Raw genomic sequence first — 17,689 nt, 5'->3', positions numbered from 1 at the left:
CTAAAACTTAGCACACCACCAAAACCTCACCCTGAGTTTAGAATGGACCCCCTTGCAATGGTCCATTCTAAACTCAGGGTATAAAATGCTTACTTATATGTGTCTCTTCCCAGAGGTTTTCTCTCTCTCTCTCTCTCTCTCCCAAACAGTAACACCAGACATAACACCAGGAAAAAAAGGTATAGTTAAATCCTGTGATGCTATCACATGCAACACCCCTCATTTTCATTAACTCCTCCTATTTGACTAAAATTTGCATATGCATCTTGCGATGCATTAGGGCCCTATTGCCCTAATACAATTTGATAAATGACCCTGATTGTTTGCTTTTTTGATTGCCACAGTTCATTGAGCTGATGATTTCAATGTATTATCCACTATGACACCATGGATAGACAAGACTTTCAGAGAGATGAGAATTCACTTCATGCTCGTATATGGCATACAATTCAATATTATATTCTTTATTTGATAGTCCTCTCCTGTACTGAGTTAGCTCATTTGTTCTATTTTTGTTGTTGTTATAATGATGTTTTTCAAGTTTATTTCCTCTCATGTTATCATTTATGTGTACTTCATGTCTTTTTGTTAAGGAGTGAAAAATCTACAAAAGAATATAAGATATGCCCTGTTGGGCCAACCAAAGGTCTACTGAATCCAGAATGCTGCCTCCGACAGTAGCCAATCCAGGTCACAAGTACCCAGCAGAGTAGATCTATTCCCTATTGCTCACTTCCAGGGATAACTGGTGGCTTTTCCAAATCCACTTGGCTAATAATGGTTCATGGACACTTCTTCCAGGAACCTCTGCAAACCCCCTTTAAAGCCAGTTATGCTAGATGCCTTGAGTACATCTTCCGGCAATGAATTCCACAGCTTGATTGTGGTCAGAGTGAAAAAAATACTTTCTCTGATTTGTCTTAAATATGCTACTTGTTAGTTTCATGGAGTGTCCTCTGCTTCTTCTAATAACATTTGAAAGAGTAAATAATTCCCTTTTTACCTTTCCACCCCACTCATGTTTTTAAAAACTTCTATCATATCCCATCTCTTCTCTGAGCTGAGGAGCCTAACCTGTTTAGCTTATTCTATAGGGAGCTGATTCATACCCTTTATCATTTTTGTTGACCTTCTCTGCACTTTATGTCTTTTTATGAGATGGGTCAACCAGAACTGCAGACAATACTAAAGGTGTGGTAACACTATGGCATCAATACAAATATTAGGATATTCTCCATTCCTTTCAAAATAATTCCTAACATTCAATTTGCTTTTTTTGGCTGCTGCTGCACATTGAAATGAGGATTTTAACATATTGTATGATGCAACAAGGGTGGAAAGCATGAGCCCTGAGGAACTCCTGTCTATAGTACATTGGTTGTGAATATGCCCCTATTACCTGACTACCTGTGTCCTCCCTTCCAAAAAGAAAGCAATCCAAACTAACACCTTCCCAGTCAGACCCACCTGTTCACATCTTCCCAGAAGTTACTGGTGGCTTACCAGATCAAAAGCGCTGAAAAGGTCCAGCAAGATCAAAAATACTGACCAACTGGCATCATCTGCTAAGGACATCATTACCAATTCTGTGCCATATCCAGGTCTAAAACCTGACTGCCTATCTGACAAACCATCAAAAACCTTCCAAATATTCTAATGCTTAACTAAGGGCTATTTTTTTTCCATAATCTTCCCCAGAAAAGGCAAATTAGATTTTGGCTTCTAACTTTCACATTCTGTTGGATCCAAATGAGATTTCTTCAAAACTGACTTTATCAAGGATCTTTTCAAACTCTCTAGAAGACAACCCTCCCTCAATGACACTGCTATAATCTTAGCCAACCATTCGAATCATCTTCCTGACAATTTTAAAATTAAATATGGTGAAAAGGGGTTCAATGGGCTACCTGTAGACTTAATTCCTGCCAGAATTTTCAGTACCCCCGCAGTATTAATTAGTCAGAACTCAAATAACTGATCTACTAAATATATGTCACCGATACCCTCTCTTTTCTACTCCTGTACTATACTATTTGTATCCAGCTGTAACTTTTGGAGTAAAGCCTTAATCTTATTATTAAAGAACAAGGAATAAGTAACAGTCTGGCATTCCCATCAAGTCATCTCTCTTCTCCTAAGGCAGAAGAGGCTTCATTACCCTAAAGATTTCCCAATTAGTAGGCTCAACTGATCCTATAACATCAGAAAAAGCATTTTTCTTGCATCCTGCACTAACCTCCTATATCTATTGGCCACTTTCCTCCAGCCTGTATGATCTAATTATAATCCAGTCGTACTCTTCCGATGCTCTAAGTTCCAGAGCACTCTTCTCAACTCTCTGAGTTCAAGCGTAAATCATCCTATCTGCCATTTACCTATAGTAATCCATTTCATCGGAGCTATATCATCTAACACCAAATTTACAATCCCATCCCAATGCTCCAATAATGTTAGCACACTTCCTTCTATCTCCTCAGGTACCAAATTATCCATTCTTATACCAAAAACATCCTCATCAATTTTTACCCTACCCCACTTTCCATCCTGCCTCTTACTCTTTCCTTCCCTTTTCTTAATCTGCCCTTTCATGAGGGACTTTTTCAAATGCCTTTTGAAAATCCAGATACACTATAACACTATAACAACTCACAAATTTGTATCCACATGTTTGTTTATGCCTTCAAAAAATCTAATAGACTGGTAAGGCAAGACCTCCCATTGCTAAATCTATATTGACTCTTCCCTATTAAGCCATGTCTGTCTAAATGACCAGTAGTTCTGTGGTATTATTTATTTTTTTTCAAGTTCTTAGACACTCACTTCCAAAAGAAACTGTGAGCAACTTACAAAATCAACATAAATACAAGAAATAAACAAAATACAAACATCTACAATAATATTAAACTGTTAAAACAAAAAACATGACATAAATCCAGTTCCACTAGTTATTTGCATACCTTCTTTTGTTTACAGGTCCCCAGCCTTTTTCAGAAGGTGTGTCTGGGAGCTCTGGAGCAATTGGACGCCATGTCATAGGTAGTAGCACTGTTCCATCTCTGCAATGAAAATACAATAAACCACATTATAACAGTATTTTTCAAAATATTCATGTAAATGAAAAGAGTGGTGATACCGGTAAGTTGTTCTTCTCTACTATATGCAAAACCAGAGGAAATTAGATTACATTGTGGCAGAAGAAATCTACATTATAAATTAGGAAGAACCTTTTAAGTATATAGGTAGTGAAGCACTGGAACAAGCTGCCTAGGGAGACAGCAGAATCTCTGTCACTAGAACAGAACAGACAAACATCTGTTTGGGATAGTTTTGGTGTGATGGATCTTGCCTGGAGGCAGAGGGTTGGACTACTTAACCTTTTTCTATGATTTTATATCATTTTATCTTACTGTTATAAGACTGCATTGTAGACCTTTTGAGTTTGAAAAAATTTACTTTATAGAATGGATCATTAAAATGACCTATTTTGCCGAGTGATTTTTCATTATGTACTGAAATAAATATTCTTTGGGCATGAATGTAGCATGTTTAGAGGGTCAATACAGAATGGATTCATTCAATTTCTGTCAAGCCAATAGGCCAGTGCAGGATTATCTGGCATGAAAAAATCAGAATGTGTAAAGCATATATAGAAAAAAAGGACTGAACTGTGCTCTATATTAGGAGCTTCAGCTACAATAACAGGAATTTTATACTTCAAGTTAAATTCATTAGATTAAAGTGAATGCAAAATGTTGGGGTAATACAAGGAAGATGAGGAGTGTAAAAAGAAAAGACAGCAATGAGAGCCAAAAAAGGGGTTGTCCTTGTCTAGATATTGCACTTGTCAAAGGGAGTTGAGAGAAACTCATGAAGATGGATGAGAGATAACGCGGTTTTGCAGAAAAGTAGGGTTACCAAATAATTCCATGTCACCTAGGGTAGGCTGAGTCGGTCTGATTTTTGCTCAGTTTCAAGCACATACAATAGGAGAGAATCAGGACCTTCTCAACCTGTCCTAGGTGACTTGGTAACCCTAGAGAAAGGGAAGGAAGTGAAAAAGAGAATGGGAACTGTCGGGATAACTACCATAGACTTGAATGGAACTGCAAAGTTACCATCAGCAGTCAAGGGAATTTACTTCTGCCCAGATACACAAGTGCTTGAAAGGAACTTGAAAAAATGAATCAGAAATTCCCAATCAGGATAGAAAGCTGTATGGAATTTCTCAGGTAGCAGCTTCTGCTGCATGACCCACAAAATTTGTCATGGCAGTAACTGTATATTGAGAAAATCCTACTGCCTATCTTTTTTTGTTTAATTGAAAAAACAATTCCAGCCCCAGACAGTTGTCTGATATTTACTCATCTTTGTACCCCCTAAATTGGCAGAAGGGAGCCCTTCGAGACCACTGAAAAATCCTCCCAATAAAGAGACAACATAGTGAAAGCAAGATATGAGACAAAATAAAAAACAAAGAAATGGTTGTTTGCATTATTACATAGTAGGTTTAGATTTGATAGAAAACCAGCTCTATCTACATGACAATCCAGGGAAAGGAAAAAAACACCACATTTCTGAAAACAAAGCCTTCTTCACCCTAAATATAGTGATTTGACTCTGTCTCACTCGAGTAACACGGTTCCCTAAAATGCGGCTATATTAACTTACCCACCAGTATCTTTTTCCTCTGAAAACTTGTGCATAGCTACGACTGCTGCAAAATATTACATAATTTTACCACTCTTTGAGGGGGAAAAAAATCCCTTTTTTTTTAAGGTGGTGAAATCTGTTACCTTTTAATCTTAGAGGATGTCCTCTTGTTTTGTTTGCAACTGCTTCAGTAAAAAAAAGATCACCTGTATGATTTCTGTAAGGTCATATGCTATATTTGCGTAGTATAATTAGATCTCCATTTAAATGCCTCTTTTTTCTAATGAAAGTAAACTCAGGTTGCGCAGTTTTTCAGCATACGTGAACCCTTCCATTCCCTTATTAGCTTTGTAGTCCTAGTGTTTTTAGGTGAGCAAATCTTTGGAGAAGCATGAAAAAGTCACCTCAAGTAGAATCAAGACCTCTGAGATGTTTGTGATTGGACATAGCCGAGTCGTCTCGTTAACACCCTTTTTTGTGTGAATGAGCAGGGCACAGACTGAGCAATGAAACCAGAGGCACAATAACTGGAGGAGCAGCAGGAGGAGGCTGGGCAAACGAGCCCTCTAATTCCACTTTTAACCACACACTCCGAGGTATGTTGGGGCAAGGCTTTCCGTATCGCTCTTTGTTTTGCATCATTAAAATGTTCATCCTTCCAAGAAATGAGCTGGTAAGCAACAACTAGAAACAAATTGAGTTGTACCATATTTCAGTGGTACACTCCCTTGTTCTAGAAGACTTTCTTTTCTTATAGGGTCTAAGAGGATCCTATCTGATATTAAAAGTAAACTATATTCCATACAATATTCTGTAATTTCTGTATTTCACTTTTGATTACCCATTTTACATTTAAGACCACAAAGCTGGTTACAAATAAAATCAACATCCGTTTCATACACAAAGACAGAACATACACAAAGAAATCCCTTCACACAGCAGGAGAACCCAACACTAATCCCCACCTCTCCCTACCTTACCCCTTGTAACCCCTAACCCTATTTCCCCATACCTCTCCACCCTCCCACCAACTCCTCATCGTAGCCTCATAACAGGAAAATCTAACTGAATACAAACAGCTAGCTGATAATTGAAAAAAAAACAAAACATAGAGATCCCGATTCTGGGATTTTATTCTCCTTTCACATTTCAAGAGTTCCTCCTCCTCACATACACCATCCAAAATCCTACGAAACAACAATTAGGTTTTCATCTTCTTATGGAATGACAGATAGTTCAGCTCTAATGGGAATTCCAGTGGCCTGGAATTCAATAACACTGGGCCAAAGCATGTTTCATTGTGCATGTCAGTTTCACTGTAGGAAATGAAGGCTCTGCCAGCAAGACCGTTTGAGAAGATTTCGGTGATCTCCATGGTTCACAGTATGAGGACATAAATCATCTGGCACGACTTAGGCACTTAAAAATTAATGCACAAAACTTAAATAGAATTCTCAGCTCTACTGTGAGCCAATGTAAAGCATGCAGGGTAGGGGTAACATGGTCTGAGCTCTTCCTTCCCTCTGTAAGACAGGCTGCAGAATTTTGGAGCTACTGAAACTGTTTTAGTCTTACAGATGGGAGATCTGATTTATTTATTTATTTATATTTAGTTCTTGCCTTTTTATTGCTAGCTCTGGTACTGTAAGTATTTCCCTGACCCCAAAGGGTTTATAATCTAAGAACCTAACTTTTAAACCAATTTATGGTACAATATTTTCACATATAAGTAGATGGATGGAGATCAGTCCTAACAGTTTATAAATTATGCCAAGAGCTGCACAGTTTATAAAATACCACATATTTCTTTTCTGAAAATATGCATATGTTTCAATATATGCAAATATTTTCAATGCAAGAAAACGTATACTTTCTCTACCCGTTTTTATAAACATATGGATGTATATATTAGGTGCTAGAGGTGTACATCCGTTTTCCATGTATTTGTAATCCGCAACTTATTTTGTCCTATCTGTTAAATACGTGGGGAGGCGAAACGCATCGCGACTCCCCACGTATTAAACAGATTTCTGTTTTATTCGGCCTCCTAAATAAAAATTTAAACCCCCCCCCCACCCTCTTGACCCCCCCAAGACTTACCAAAACTCCCTGGTGGTCCAGCGGCGAGTCCAGAAGCCATCCCTGCATTCTCACACCCACGTTTGCCGGTTTCATCATGGCGCCGATAGCCTGTGTCACAGGGGCTACCGGTGCCATTGGTCAGTCCCTGTCACATGGTCACCGGCGCCATCTTGTGCTCCTACCATGTGACAGGGGCTGACCAATAGCACCGGTAGCCCCTGTGACATAGTATGGGCAAAGGCTATCGGCGCCATTTTGAGTCCTGGCATCGGACGGCAGGTCGCTCTGGGACCCCCGTTGGACGCACAGGGACTTTTGGCCAGCTTGGGGGGGCCTCCTGACCCCCACAAGACTTGCCAAAAGTCCAGCGGGTGTCCGGGAGCGACCTTGTGCACGCCGGCCGTCCGATGCCAATACTCAAAATGGCGCCGATCGCCATTTTAGCTGGGACAGGAATTTAACTCGCCGTAGTAACGTATTGACAGATCGACAACTTATGGAATTCTCCATACTTCCGCATGAAACGGAATTGACCCCCCACGAATACGTATCACGAATGCAATGAAAACTTTTTGGCTGCACATCCCTATTAGGTGCATAAAATGTTGCGCCGGAGATGGACCCTTGGGCCGAGGTGGGGTTGATGCTACCCATAGGAAGGATCCTATGGGTCCCCACCATCGGCAGGCGGAGTGGGCTGATGGACGGAGACCGGCTGGCGCTTCACCAATACCATCCCTCATTCCCCCACAGGTTGAGCCTTTGAGTACTGGGCTTAGGTAGGCCTCCGTATGTCATTGTCGATGGAGAGGTAGAGAGGTCAGCCCAGAGACAGCAACAACGAAGTTGGGAAGTCTGTACCGGACGAGGCAGAGTCCCAGAGACCCAGGCACCAATGGAACCAAAGTCAGACAGGGGGCACTCGAGCAAGAACAGGCTGAAGCCTAAATGGGCCAAGTCCAGGACGTAGACTGTAGAGGCGTTGAAGAGCAAGCTGGAGTCAGGACTGGCAGCAATCAAGGAGTAGTGGCAAGCCAAGGCTGAAGTCTGATCTAGCAGAAGATCAGTAGTATAGTCAGGCAAAGCAGAGGTTGGGTCCAGGAGAAGATCAATGGCGTGATCAGATGAAACAGAGGTCAGGTCCAGGAGAAGATCACTTGGCGTGGTCAGACGAAGCAGAGGTCGGGCCAAGAAGTCAATCTGAAGGAAGGCTAGGAATCAGGAACGAAGGACAACAGGAACAGGAACTCACAGGGATCAGGAACCAGCATGCAGGAGAATCACCAGGAGTCAACGAAGTACACGACCAGTGTGGAGACCTGTTGCAAAGGTGACTATCAGGAACTGAGCCCGGCATTACGCGTGGCACGTGTTACATCCGTGGCACGTGTTACGCGTGCCGTCCGTGACAGACCTGCGGCACGGCCTACTCACCTTATTATAAGGACTCCAGCTTCAGGTTCCTCCTCACTAGCAGCAGTGGGCCACCAGTTCTGACCTCGAGCCTTCCCCGGAACCCCTGGCTCCGCCATAGTCCTCAGCAATTCAGGTCAGGATACCATTGCTCGTTGGGTCTCTCCACATGGCCCGCGGAGAGACTCCACTACCCGCGCCGTGCCCATCCCTAGGCGCGTGTATCACTGATCCTTATGAAGGGCCTGCAGCAGGAACCTGGCCGCGGCCCCGGATGATGACGTCAAACTCTTCATTGTATTTAAGTTCAGGCCTCGCTCCATAGCGTTGCCTTTGCAACAGGTCTCCTCGCTACTCGAGTATTCGTTGCTGCTAGAGATTCGTCTCTACTCTTCATTTCCAATCCTCGTTGTTCCTGGTTCCTGTTCTCTTCGTTCCTGCCCTGCCTATGCTTCGGATTGATTGCACGGACTTCGACCTCGCTTCGCCTGACTACGCTACTGCATATCTCCAGACCCTGACCACTGCTTAGATTGACCAGCGCTATTGACTTCTCCGTGATCAGACCATTGCCTCAATTGACCAACGCTATTGACTTCTCTGTGATCAGATCTCAGCATTGCTTGCCACGACCTTCTCATTGCCGCTGGCCCTGATCCAAGCCTGTCATTTGACACCTCTCCAAGCCTACTCCCTGGACATGGACTTAATAGGCTTCGGCCTACCTTTGTTCGAGTGCCCCCAGTCAGCCTCTGTTTCATTGGCATCTGAGTTCCAGTACCTGACCCAATCCAGAGTAGGACCACACCATCCATCATCTGCTGCCTGTGGGCTGAACCAACCTCTCTTGCTATTCAACCTCGAGGCTCACCTAAGTCCTGCCGGCCCCGGCACCCAAAGGCTCAACCCACGGGGAATAAGGGCTGGAATAGGTGAAGCTCCAGCGGCCTCTGCCTATCAGCCCACTCCACCTGCTGACGGTGGAGTGGGCCCATTGGTCCTCGCCTATGGGTCCTCACCTGCTGACGGTGGGAACCCCCTCGCCTATGGGTTGCATCAACCCCACCTTGGCCCAAGGGTCCAACTCCAACGCAACAACTGGAACTTCAGCGACGTCATCATCCGGGGCCGCGGCCAAGTTCCCGCCGTGGGCCCTTCATAAGCAGCAGTGATGCACGTGTGCGCCTAGGGAAGAGCGCGGCGCTGAATGGTGGCACCTCTCCGAGGACCCCATGGAGAGACCCGTTGTGGAGCGCAGAGGCCTGTTGCAGTATTTGGAGCACCGGGGTGGGCCCGAGGACGGAGCCAGCGGCCCACTGCCGCCAGGGATGTGGAACTAGATGCTGGATTTGGCAATGGAAGGTGATAGGGCCGGGCTGTGGGCCTGCCACGGCCGGCACACGCAACATAAAAATATAACATGTACGCATAATTTAATTTAAATATTTTATATAGTATGTGCATGCATATACTGTTTTAAAGATACTTACTTGCATGCATACTTGAAATCACAGGTTTACCAATACCTCCATCAGTTTACCCAGTCCTTCTCTAGTTCACCTAGACTTTCTAGCACTTCACCCTGAATCTCCACTGGTACATCCAGACTTCCGACTCAAAAACTGCAGATAGCAGACAAGTCAGATTTCACTTGCATGAGGTAATTAGCAGGGGTAAAAATGTATAAATATAAATTCAGTATCTGAACCCCACCGTGGAAAACCCCTAGCCCACCTCTTTTTTCTGCTAGTAAAATATACGCATGAAATGGAAAATACACACTCTCAATGTTTATAAAATAACATATGCATGAGTACATGCTATTTATTCGCATATATGCTATTTTTATTCATGAAACCCCTTTTAAAATTTTGCTCCTAGGTTTGATAACGGTTATTACAGTAGTCAATTTTCCCTAATTCTAAAGCATGAACCACAAACAGCAAGTCCGGTCATAGCTAGCAGACATACCTCAATGTTCGGAAGGCATTCCTGACCAAATGGGATATTTGTGTCTCCATTAGCAAGTGAGAATCAAACTGCTCACCCAGACTAGAACCACTTCCTTGGGTTGTAAGCTACAGCCCAAGACTGTGGAAAATACTGATAGCACCTTATTTATCTGCTTATCCAAGTAGGTCTATCTTGTAGGGTTGAGCATCCATTTAGACTGCTTTAATCATGCTTAGCTATTCCTAAGCATGAAAATGATTATGCACAAGAATCCAGACCATTATTCACAGTTGAGACTAACTGAATATTGTCTGCAAATAGTTGACAGCTCATCCGCTACTCCTGGATCCCTCCCATTAGTAGCGCCAAAAAGATGTTAAAAAGGAGTGGTGACAACACTGATCCTTCCCATTCCACAAGACATTTTACATTGTACATGAGAGACATGAGGATAGAAAACTAAACACCTATCTATTAACCCCATCTCATGCAACAAATCCAAGATGATGTTGTGGTTGATGGTATTAAATGTGGCAGACAGATCCAAAAAAACTAATATAGAATCTTTTCTCTTGTCTACCCCCATCCATATACCATCAACTAACAATAACAGCCCTGATTCCGTACCATGATTGGCATGAAAAGTGGAATGACACGGGGGGTTAATATATATATTCCAGAAGCTGTTGGTATACATTTTTCTCCACTATCCTACTGAGGAAGGAAAGATGTGAACCGGGTAATAATTTCCCAGGTTCATAGGATCCAATTACTTCTTCTTCAGAATGGGCCTAACAACTGCTTCTTTCAATATCCCTGGTAGTGAACTCTGCTCTAATAAACAGTTCCCAATCCGAGCTAACCATGGAAAGAGAGTTTGGCCTATAGCCTTCAAATATTTGGATCAAGGCAAGAAGTCATGGGTTTACTACTCTGGAATTATTTCTTTTTATCAAATACAGTCACTCATCCCCATTGTTATAAGTGTTCTTAAGTGTTCTATAGAACCTTCCTGTGCTGAAACTTCTGGCTAGTTCATTAAAAGATCTCACTGAACACAAGAAACGTTGTAGTGGAGAGTTCTGATACAAGAGCGATAAGGCTAACCAGTCTGGTTTTCCATGTAGCCACAGTAAATATACAGGAGATAGATTTGCATTCACTGAGTCTTCAGTGTACACAAATCTATCTCATGCATTCATTACAGATTTCCTGAAAATCAGACTGGTTAGCTGTGCCTCCAGGACAGGTCTGAGAAACACTGTTTTAGAGACCACCCATGTTTCCAGATCTTGCATGATCTTCTGACAACATCATGCAGAATAATCCTGCTAGAGAGGTGTCTCTTGGAATAATAAAAAGATAATAAAAAACTTTGCAAACTAAAGATTTGTGAGCAAAGCTTGCATATAGTGATGTACAATCACAAGTCCTGATTTGGTAAGGGATAGATGCAATTTATATAAGAAAAGTGCTGCTTAGTATAATAGGAGATTATTTTTAACTGTCTTCATTATTAGTGCACTGTAATGTACACGAAGAACTGAGAATGGGGCAAGTTAAAACTAATTATGCATACAAGGCTGGATTTTAAAACCCCGGCGTGTGGTCGGGCCTTATGAGCGCCGGGCCAATTTTCAAACGGGCTCAGCCACACACATAAACCCCGGGATGCGTGTAAGTGCTGGGGCTTTAAAAGGGGGCGGTCCGGGGGGGCGGCGGGGCTAGAGGTGCCCGGCACAGCGGCTATTTACTGCTGTGCCAGGGGATTGCGTGCCGGCACGATGCCAGCACATGCAACTTGCTCCTGCTCCTTGGCAGGAGCAAAAGGTAAAATAGAACAATTAGGGCTAGTTAGGATAGGGATAAGGGGAGGGCAGGATAGGGGAAGGGAGGTTAGGGTTGGGGATTGGGAAGTTTCCTCCCAGTCCGCCCTCTTGCACGCGCCGACTCGGCATTTACATGGATGCGCGCGCGTAGGTTTTGAAAATCTATCCCACAATGTGCACTAGTATCACAATATGCAGCTCTCATTATCAATATTTTGACTTTATAAGTGGAGAAAGCCAGCAAGGTTTGTCATACATAAACAGCCTCTTCACATATTCATATTGTCATACAGCCTTTATCACACCGTCATGAAAGCTCAGTCTGTTACGCACATAAACATGACCTATCACACAGAATCACAGGCACACACTCACTTGCACTACTGCCCTACTTCCTTCCTCCTTGATCTTACTCTTGTCCCTTATCTCCCTTCTCTTCTCCCCTCCATCTCTCCTCAGTACCCCCTACTTTTGTCATTGGCAACTTGAATTCCATCAAAGGATGTCATTTCGAAATGTCATGTAAATATCAGAAGTGCTTTTGTGAGCAAAAGTGATACTCAGGCTTATGTAATACTGCTTCATTTATTCTGACAGATTTTGAGACTCATTATACTGGGATCCAGGAAGGAGGAAGTGCCTCAGGAGGTAGACCAACCGGTAAAACTATTACTATTATACTATTTTGGCCTGGAGAGAGATCTGGGAGTGATCATGTATGATGGTCTCAAGGTAGTGAAACAGTGTGACAAGGCAGTAGTTACTAGAGCCAGAAGAATGCCAGGATGCATAGGGAAAGGCATAACCAGCAGAAAAAGGAGGCAATCATGCCACTGACTAGATCACTGGCGAGGCCTCATCTGGAATTTTGGGTGTTTCACTCTGGAGAGCACATCTCCGAAAGGATAGACAGAGGTTAGAGGTGGTTAAATAGAGTACTATTATTTGTAACCTGTGAGTAGGAATATTGTGTATGGAATGTGAGAATGGTAAATAAATAGCACTGGGTGTTTGACAAGCCTGGCATGGAAGAGAGAATAAAGAAAACATCTTGCATTGGCCCACACCATGCCATCCTGTAGAGTGAGATGCACAGGACTCTTCAGATGGCAAATCCCACAGTCTGAAATGTGCTTCTTTTTTTTGTTTGTGGCAAAATATCAGTCCTATAGTCTTGTGGTGCCTGAATACTTTTCAAATAGTTAACATTTGAACAAAATGAGTAGTCTATCAAAGTGAGCTAAATATGTATATATTAGCAATGCAGCTAATGGCCAATTCACCAAAGGACATAATGCAAATATTAACATTTGCATGTTAACACATTCATTTAAGACAAGCCCTTGACTACACCTCCTGAGATGTAGTTAAACATTTGTGTTAATTACCAAAATGTGTTACATACAAATTAGCTGATTACCATAATTTTGCATATTAATCAGCTCATTTTAATTTTAATACTAACATCCATGTTACCTTAGAAATTGAGCTTTACCATAAAAATGGACATGTTACTATGTGGTACCACACATTATTTCCACTTGAATGTGCATTCAGTGCTAAAACAGGCATTCAACACACATTAATGTGTTAACACCCTTTAATAAATCGAACAATTGGTGCATAGACCAAAAGGTTTCTCATTGAAAAAAATCAGTTAAAATAAAATCTTTCAAATGGTAGGTGATATTTTCTTATGTGATCACTGTGTAATCCTGCATTTGAATCTGCAGCTCCAGCCCAGTCCTCTGGGATGGAACAGCTCCCCTATGAGGAAAGACTAAAGAGGTTAGGACTGTTTAACTTGGAGAAGAGACAGCTGAGGGGGGATATGATAGAGGTGTTTAAAATCATGAGAAGTCTTTCAGATAATAGCAGTCCATGAAGTTAGCACGTAGCACATTTAAAATTAATCTGAGAGAATTTTTTTTTCACTCAATGCACAATTAAACTCTGGAATTTTTATCAGGGGATGTGGTTAGTGCAGTTAGTGTAGCTGTGTTTAAAAAAGGATTGGATAAGTTCTTGGAGGAGAAGTCCATTACCTGCTATTAATCAAGTTGACTTAAATAATAACCACTGCTATTACTAGCATCAGTAGCATGGGATATACTTAGTTTTTGGGTACTTGCCAGGTTCTTATGGCCTGGATTGGCCACTGTTGGAAACAGGATGCTGGGCTTGATGGACCCTTGGTCTGACCCAGTATGGCATGTTCTTATGTTCTTATGCTTAATTGCTAGCTCTGTGCTGCAGAGGAGACCTGGATGCATCTCCTGGCTGTGTTGCCCTTTCTGTTCTGTGGACTGTAGTACCCAAGCCTTTGAGCAGAAGAGAGAGCCATGTACTGCGCCTATAGTAGCACTTAAGGTTTCTTTCTTTCTTTTCAAATTCTGTGTCTGAGTGTTACCGTGCCCTAATGGCTGTCCAAAGAGCTGTGCCAAAAGGAGCTTTTATCAGAGGAGGACACAAGAAAAGAAAGTTCTGGCCTACGTTGTAACTAAAAGCCTGAAACTGCGTACAGAGGCGTGTCACTTGAATATGTTTTGGCCACCAGAGTCGCGAACAACTGATGCAGCTCTATTTAGATCGATGTGACTGCCCAAAAATACTCTGTCCGCGTTAGTAAAGAAATCTATAAATGTGACCCCTGTATTCTTATTTAAAAGAAGCTAAGTTGTGAATATAGCAACGCAACTCATTAGCTTGTCTTTTATCGAAGCTGACCACGATGGAACTAAAAAAGTGTATTATATGAAAAATCAGCCATGAAACACAGAATTCATGCCTATGCTATGTGTGTAGTGTACTGAAACCAAAAGCATTTAATAAATGTTCTTCCAAACAAAGTGACAAGAATTGTTAAGTACAGGTTTCATTGTACATTAAGAACACTTGTGGATAAAAGATGATGTCCTGACACAGGGATCTCCCAAATCTTTCAAGAGAATGTCCATATAGGAAATTTCAAATCATCACAGGGGCTGGGGTGAGGACATATCTGGCCATTGAATGATTTGAAATACTGGGAATGGAAGAAAACAGAGTTTCAGGTAACATGCCAGTAATAATGCTAAATCCTGCCATACCCCTGAGAGCCCTGCTCCATGGCTTCCCCTTCCCCTTGCTATTGCCCTGCACACAAAAGGTGTCTGTGATGTGCCCCTTCCCTTTCACTTTCTTCACCCACCCTCCTCTCTCATGAATTCCATTCCTCTCCTCTCTTCCTTTCCCTCATGCTCACCCATGATCCCCTCTTTTCCCTTTTATTCCCTCCCTCTCATCTCACTCCTTTCCCTCCCCTTACATGAGTTCTTTCTATCTCTCGCCTCCCGTCACTCACCATACTCCCTCCCCTCCCTTTCCCAACGTGCTCCCATTACTCACCTTATCCCCTCTTGCCCTACTCACCTCTATGTTTGATGTAAAGGTTCTTGAGGTTATGTAGACATATGGTGAAGATTTTGTTGAGCAATTGGATACAATGAGATGTGTGTGGTAATGAGGTTACATACTGTCTGGGGAGTGTGAGTTACCTGATGTAACAAAGTACCATGATCCTCCTGTCCCATGTGTCTATGAACCGTTAAACTATTATGTTTGGTTTTGTTTTCCTTCTCTTTGATCTTTAAAATAGTGTTTAGATTGTGCACATTGATATGGCCACATCCTCTATTAGTGGTTAATCAAAGCTCTTAGCCATTGTTTATTTGTAATCAGAAGAGCTAAAATTAAGGCATCAGTCTGCTGTAAAACTGATGTGAAAGCACTCAAAAGTTCATCATTGTTGTTTTCTTTCAGGACAGTCCAGCAGCAGCACAGGAACATTCCAAGGTGGCGGGACCTCTTCAGGTTCCAGTGGTGATAATTTAGTCGATTCATCCATTTTTTCCAAAATGCCTGCACCTACACTTTTGCTGGACTGGTCAAAAGGGCCCATTAACGATAACATTTTTCAAGGCTACACCACAACAGGTCTGTCTCAGCTGCTAAGCCTACTTGTTTGTTTATCATGGTTTTGAAATGGACCACTAGTAGTCGAGAGGAGGATGATATGTAAATGGTATGCTATCTTTTTGTGTGCATAAAGAATATTACTAAATGTAATAACAGCAGCTTAACAGATCATCTCTCACACCAATAATCAGTACTAATAAGCAACTTACTGATAAAGGATGAACTGCCAAGTTCAACCGGAAATCAGAAGTTTGAATCAAAGGGTAGCTCTTCAAACACTCTGTCTTAGCAGCTAGTATTTCCTCTGCAGGATAGAGGCACCAGTAATTGAAAGAATAAAATAAATATAGCATTTCATAAATCTTATTTAGCAGTCACAGGTGTACATAATAGAATAAATGAACAATTACTTTGATATGGTTCTCTTAAGTAGATTTTGAAGACAAAACCTCCAGTCATAAATTTTATATTGTCATTTGACTAGTGCCATAAAGTTTCAAAAAACTACTGTTTCTGTATTGAGATCACATGTCCTGAGAACCTGAACCACTGGGCAGTCAAGTGTACCTTTTTTTTGTATCATTTTGTTTGGGAGGATTTCTTAACGATTCCTTAATGGCTGATGTGAATTCTCATAATCCCTTTTCCTACACAGGATCATAAATCCTTTTTTTTTAAATGCATGGGACAATATGGTTGTTGAGCATTAGTACAAAACGACAAAAGAAATGTCTGTGGAAGCCTTTTAGGATTACTCTTATTCTATGAGTATACTTTTATATCTGTGGGCCTGGAAGGCAAGTTTAAAAAAGAAAACTTCATATTGGTTTTCTTTTGAAAATTCACTTACATCGGCACCTGCTGACAAACGTCCCCTGGATTTCTTTTTATTCTGTGAGCGGGGAAAAGGAGGAAAAATATGTGCCCAGACTGTGAAATTTTATTCTGTTCACATACTTTACTCCCCTGAAGTAAACCCCCCTGGAATTCCCCTTTTTAATGTGGCTAAAAGTCTGCATTTCGAGAACTCTGCACAGCTTTTCTGAGGAGGGAAATTTTCAGATAGGTCAATTAACCCTGTAAATGGCTTTCAAAATTCTCTTAAATCAAGAGTGGTTGATCAGGAAATGACTGGAGGATAAGCCAAACTTGTTGCATAACACCTACCTCCTCTATTTCCCCTGCTTTCCCAGATAGGGTTTTCAATTTTCATTAAGGAAGTTCATTGCCAGACAGTGTTTCAGAATTTTTCCAGGATTTTCATCAGGTCACTTCTACAGAAGAATGCCAAACCTTATGTACTTTAAAGCACACCTTCCTCCATTCTGTTAACAAACCCAGAACTACCATTTTTCCTTGAATTTTGAGACTGTATGTGCCAGCTAGTGTTTATCCCTGTGTGCCAGAAGCTGCACACAACTCACTCAAAACTTTACTAGACAAATAACCAAAATGCAGCTTCCTTCTCGTCCTGCTACACCAGTCCAGACTAGTTGGTTGTTCCTCCCTATCAGCAGATGGAGGTAGAGAGCACAGAGTTCTTTGTGATGTCATCACAGCTACTTATATAGGGGGCAGTCCAGAAAATTCCCTAACATTCCAGTACTCCAGCAGATGATAGGATATACTGGTGGTGCAGACTCAGGATCCTCTGAGTCTGCCTTTCTCTCCTCCCCCCCTCTTCTCTCCTTTTAAAGATTTATATTAAAAAAAAAAAAAAAAAAAGAAAGAAAAGGAAAGAGGAGAACTCTGGAACAGCTTGAGGTTTTTTATGTGAGCAGTGTTACTGCCATTGGGGTATGTTC

At 41.9% G+C, this 17,689-nt stretch overlaps 1 protein-coding gene across 1 annotated transcript in view; it reads left to right on the top strand.

Annotated features, from left to right (window-relative positions):
- Positions 1–17,689, top strand: part of PKD1L1 (polycystin 1 like 1, transient receptor potential channel interacting) — a 446,216-nt gene that overhangs the window by 196,686 nt on the left and 231,841 nt on the right. Inside the window, exons 26-29 of the mRNA XM_029587088.1 lie at positions 2,974–3,036; positions 5,142–5,246; positions 12,525–12,587; positions 15,729–15,902. Coding sequence (XP_029442948.1) covers positions 2,974–3,036; positions 5,142–5,246; positions 12,525–12,587; positions 15,729–15,902 — 405 coding nt within the window. The remainder of the gene's footprint in view (positions 1–2,973; positions 3,037–5,141; positions 5,247–12,524; positions 12,588–15,728; positions 15,903–17,689) is intronic.

Source organism: Rhinatrema bivittatum, chromosome 2 (genome assembly GCF_901001135.1).
Source record: "Rhinatrema bivittatum chromosome 2, aRhiBiv1.1, whole genome shotgun sequence".
Classification (NCBI taxonomy): domain Eukaryota; kingdom Metazoa; phylum Chordata; class Amphibia; order Gymnophiona; family Rhinatrematidae; genus Rhinatrema; species Rhinatrema bivittatum.
The sequence above is the reverse complement of the archived record's forward strand: the minus strand, read 5'-3'. Positions and strand labels throughout refer to the sequence as shown.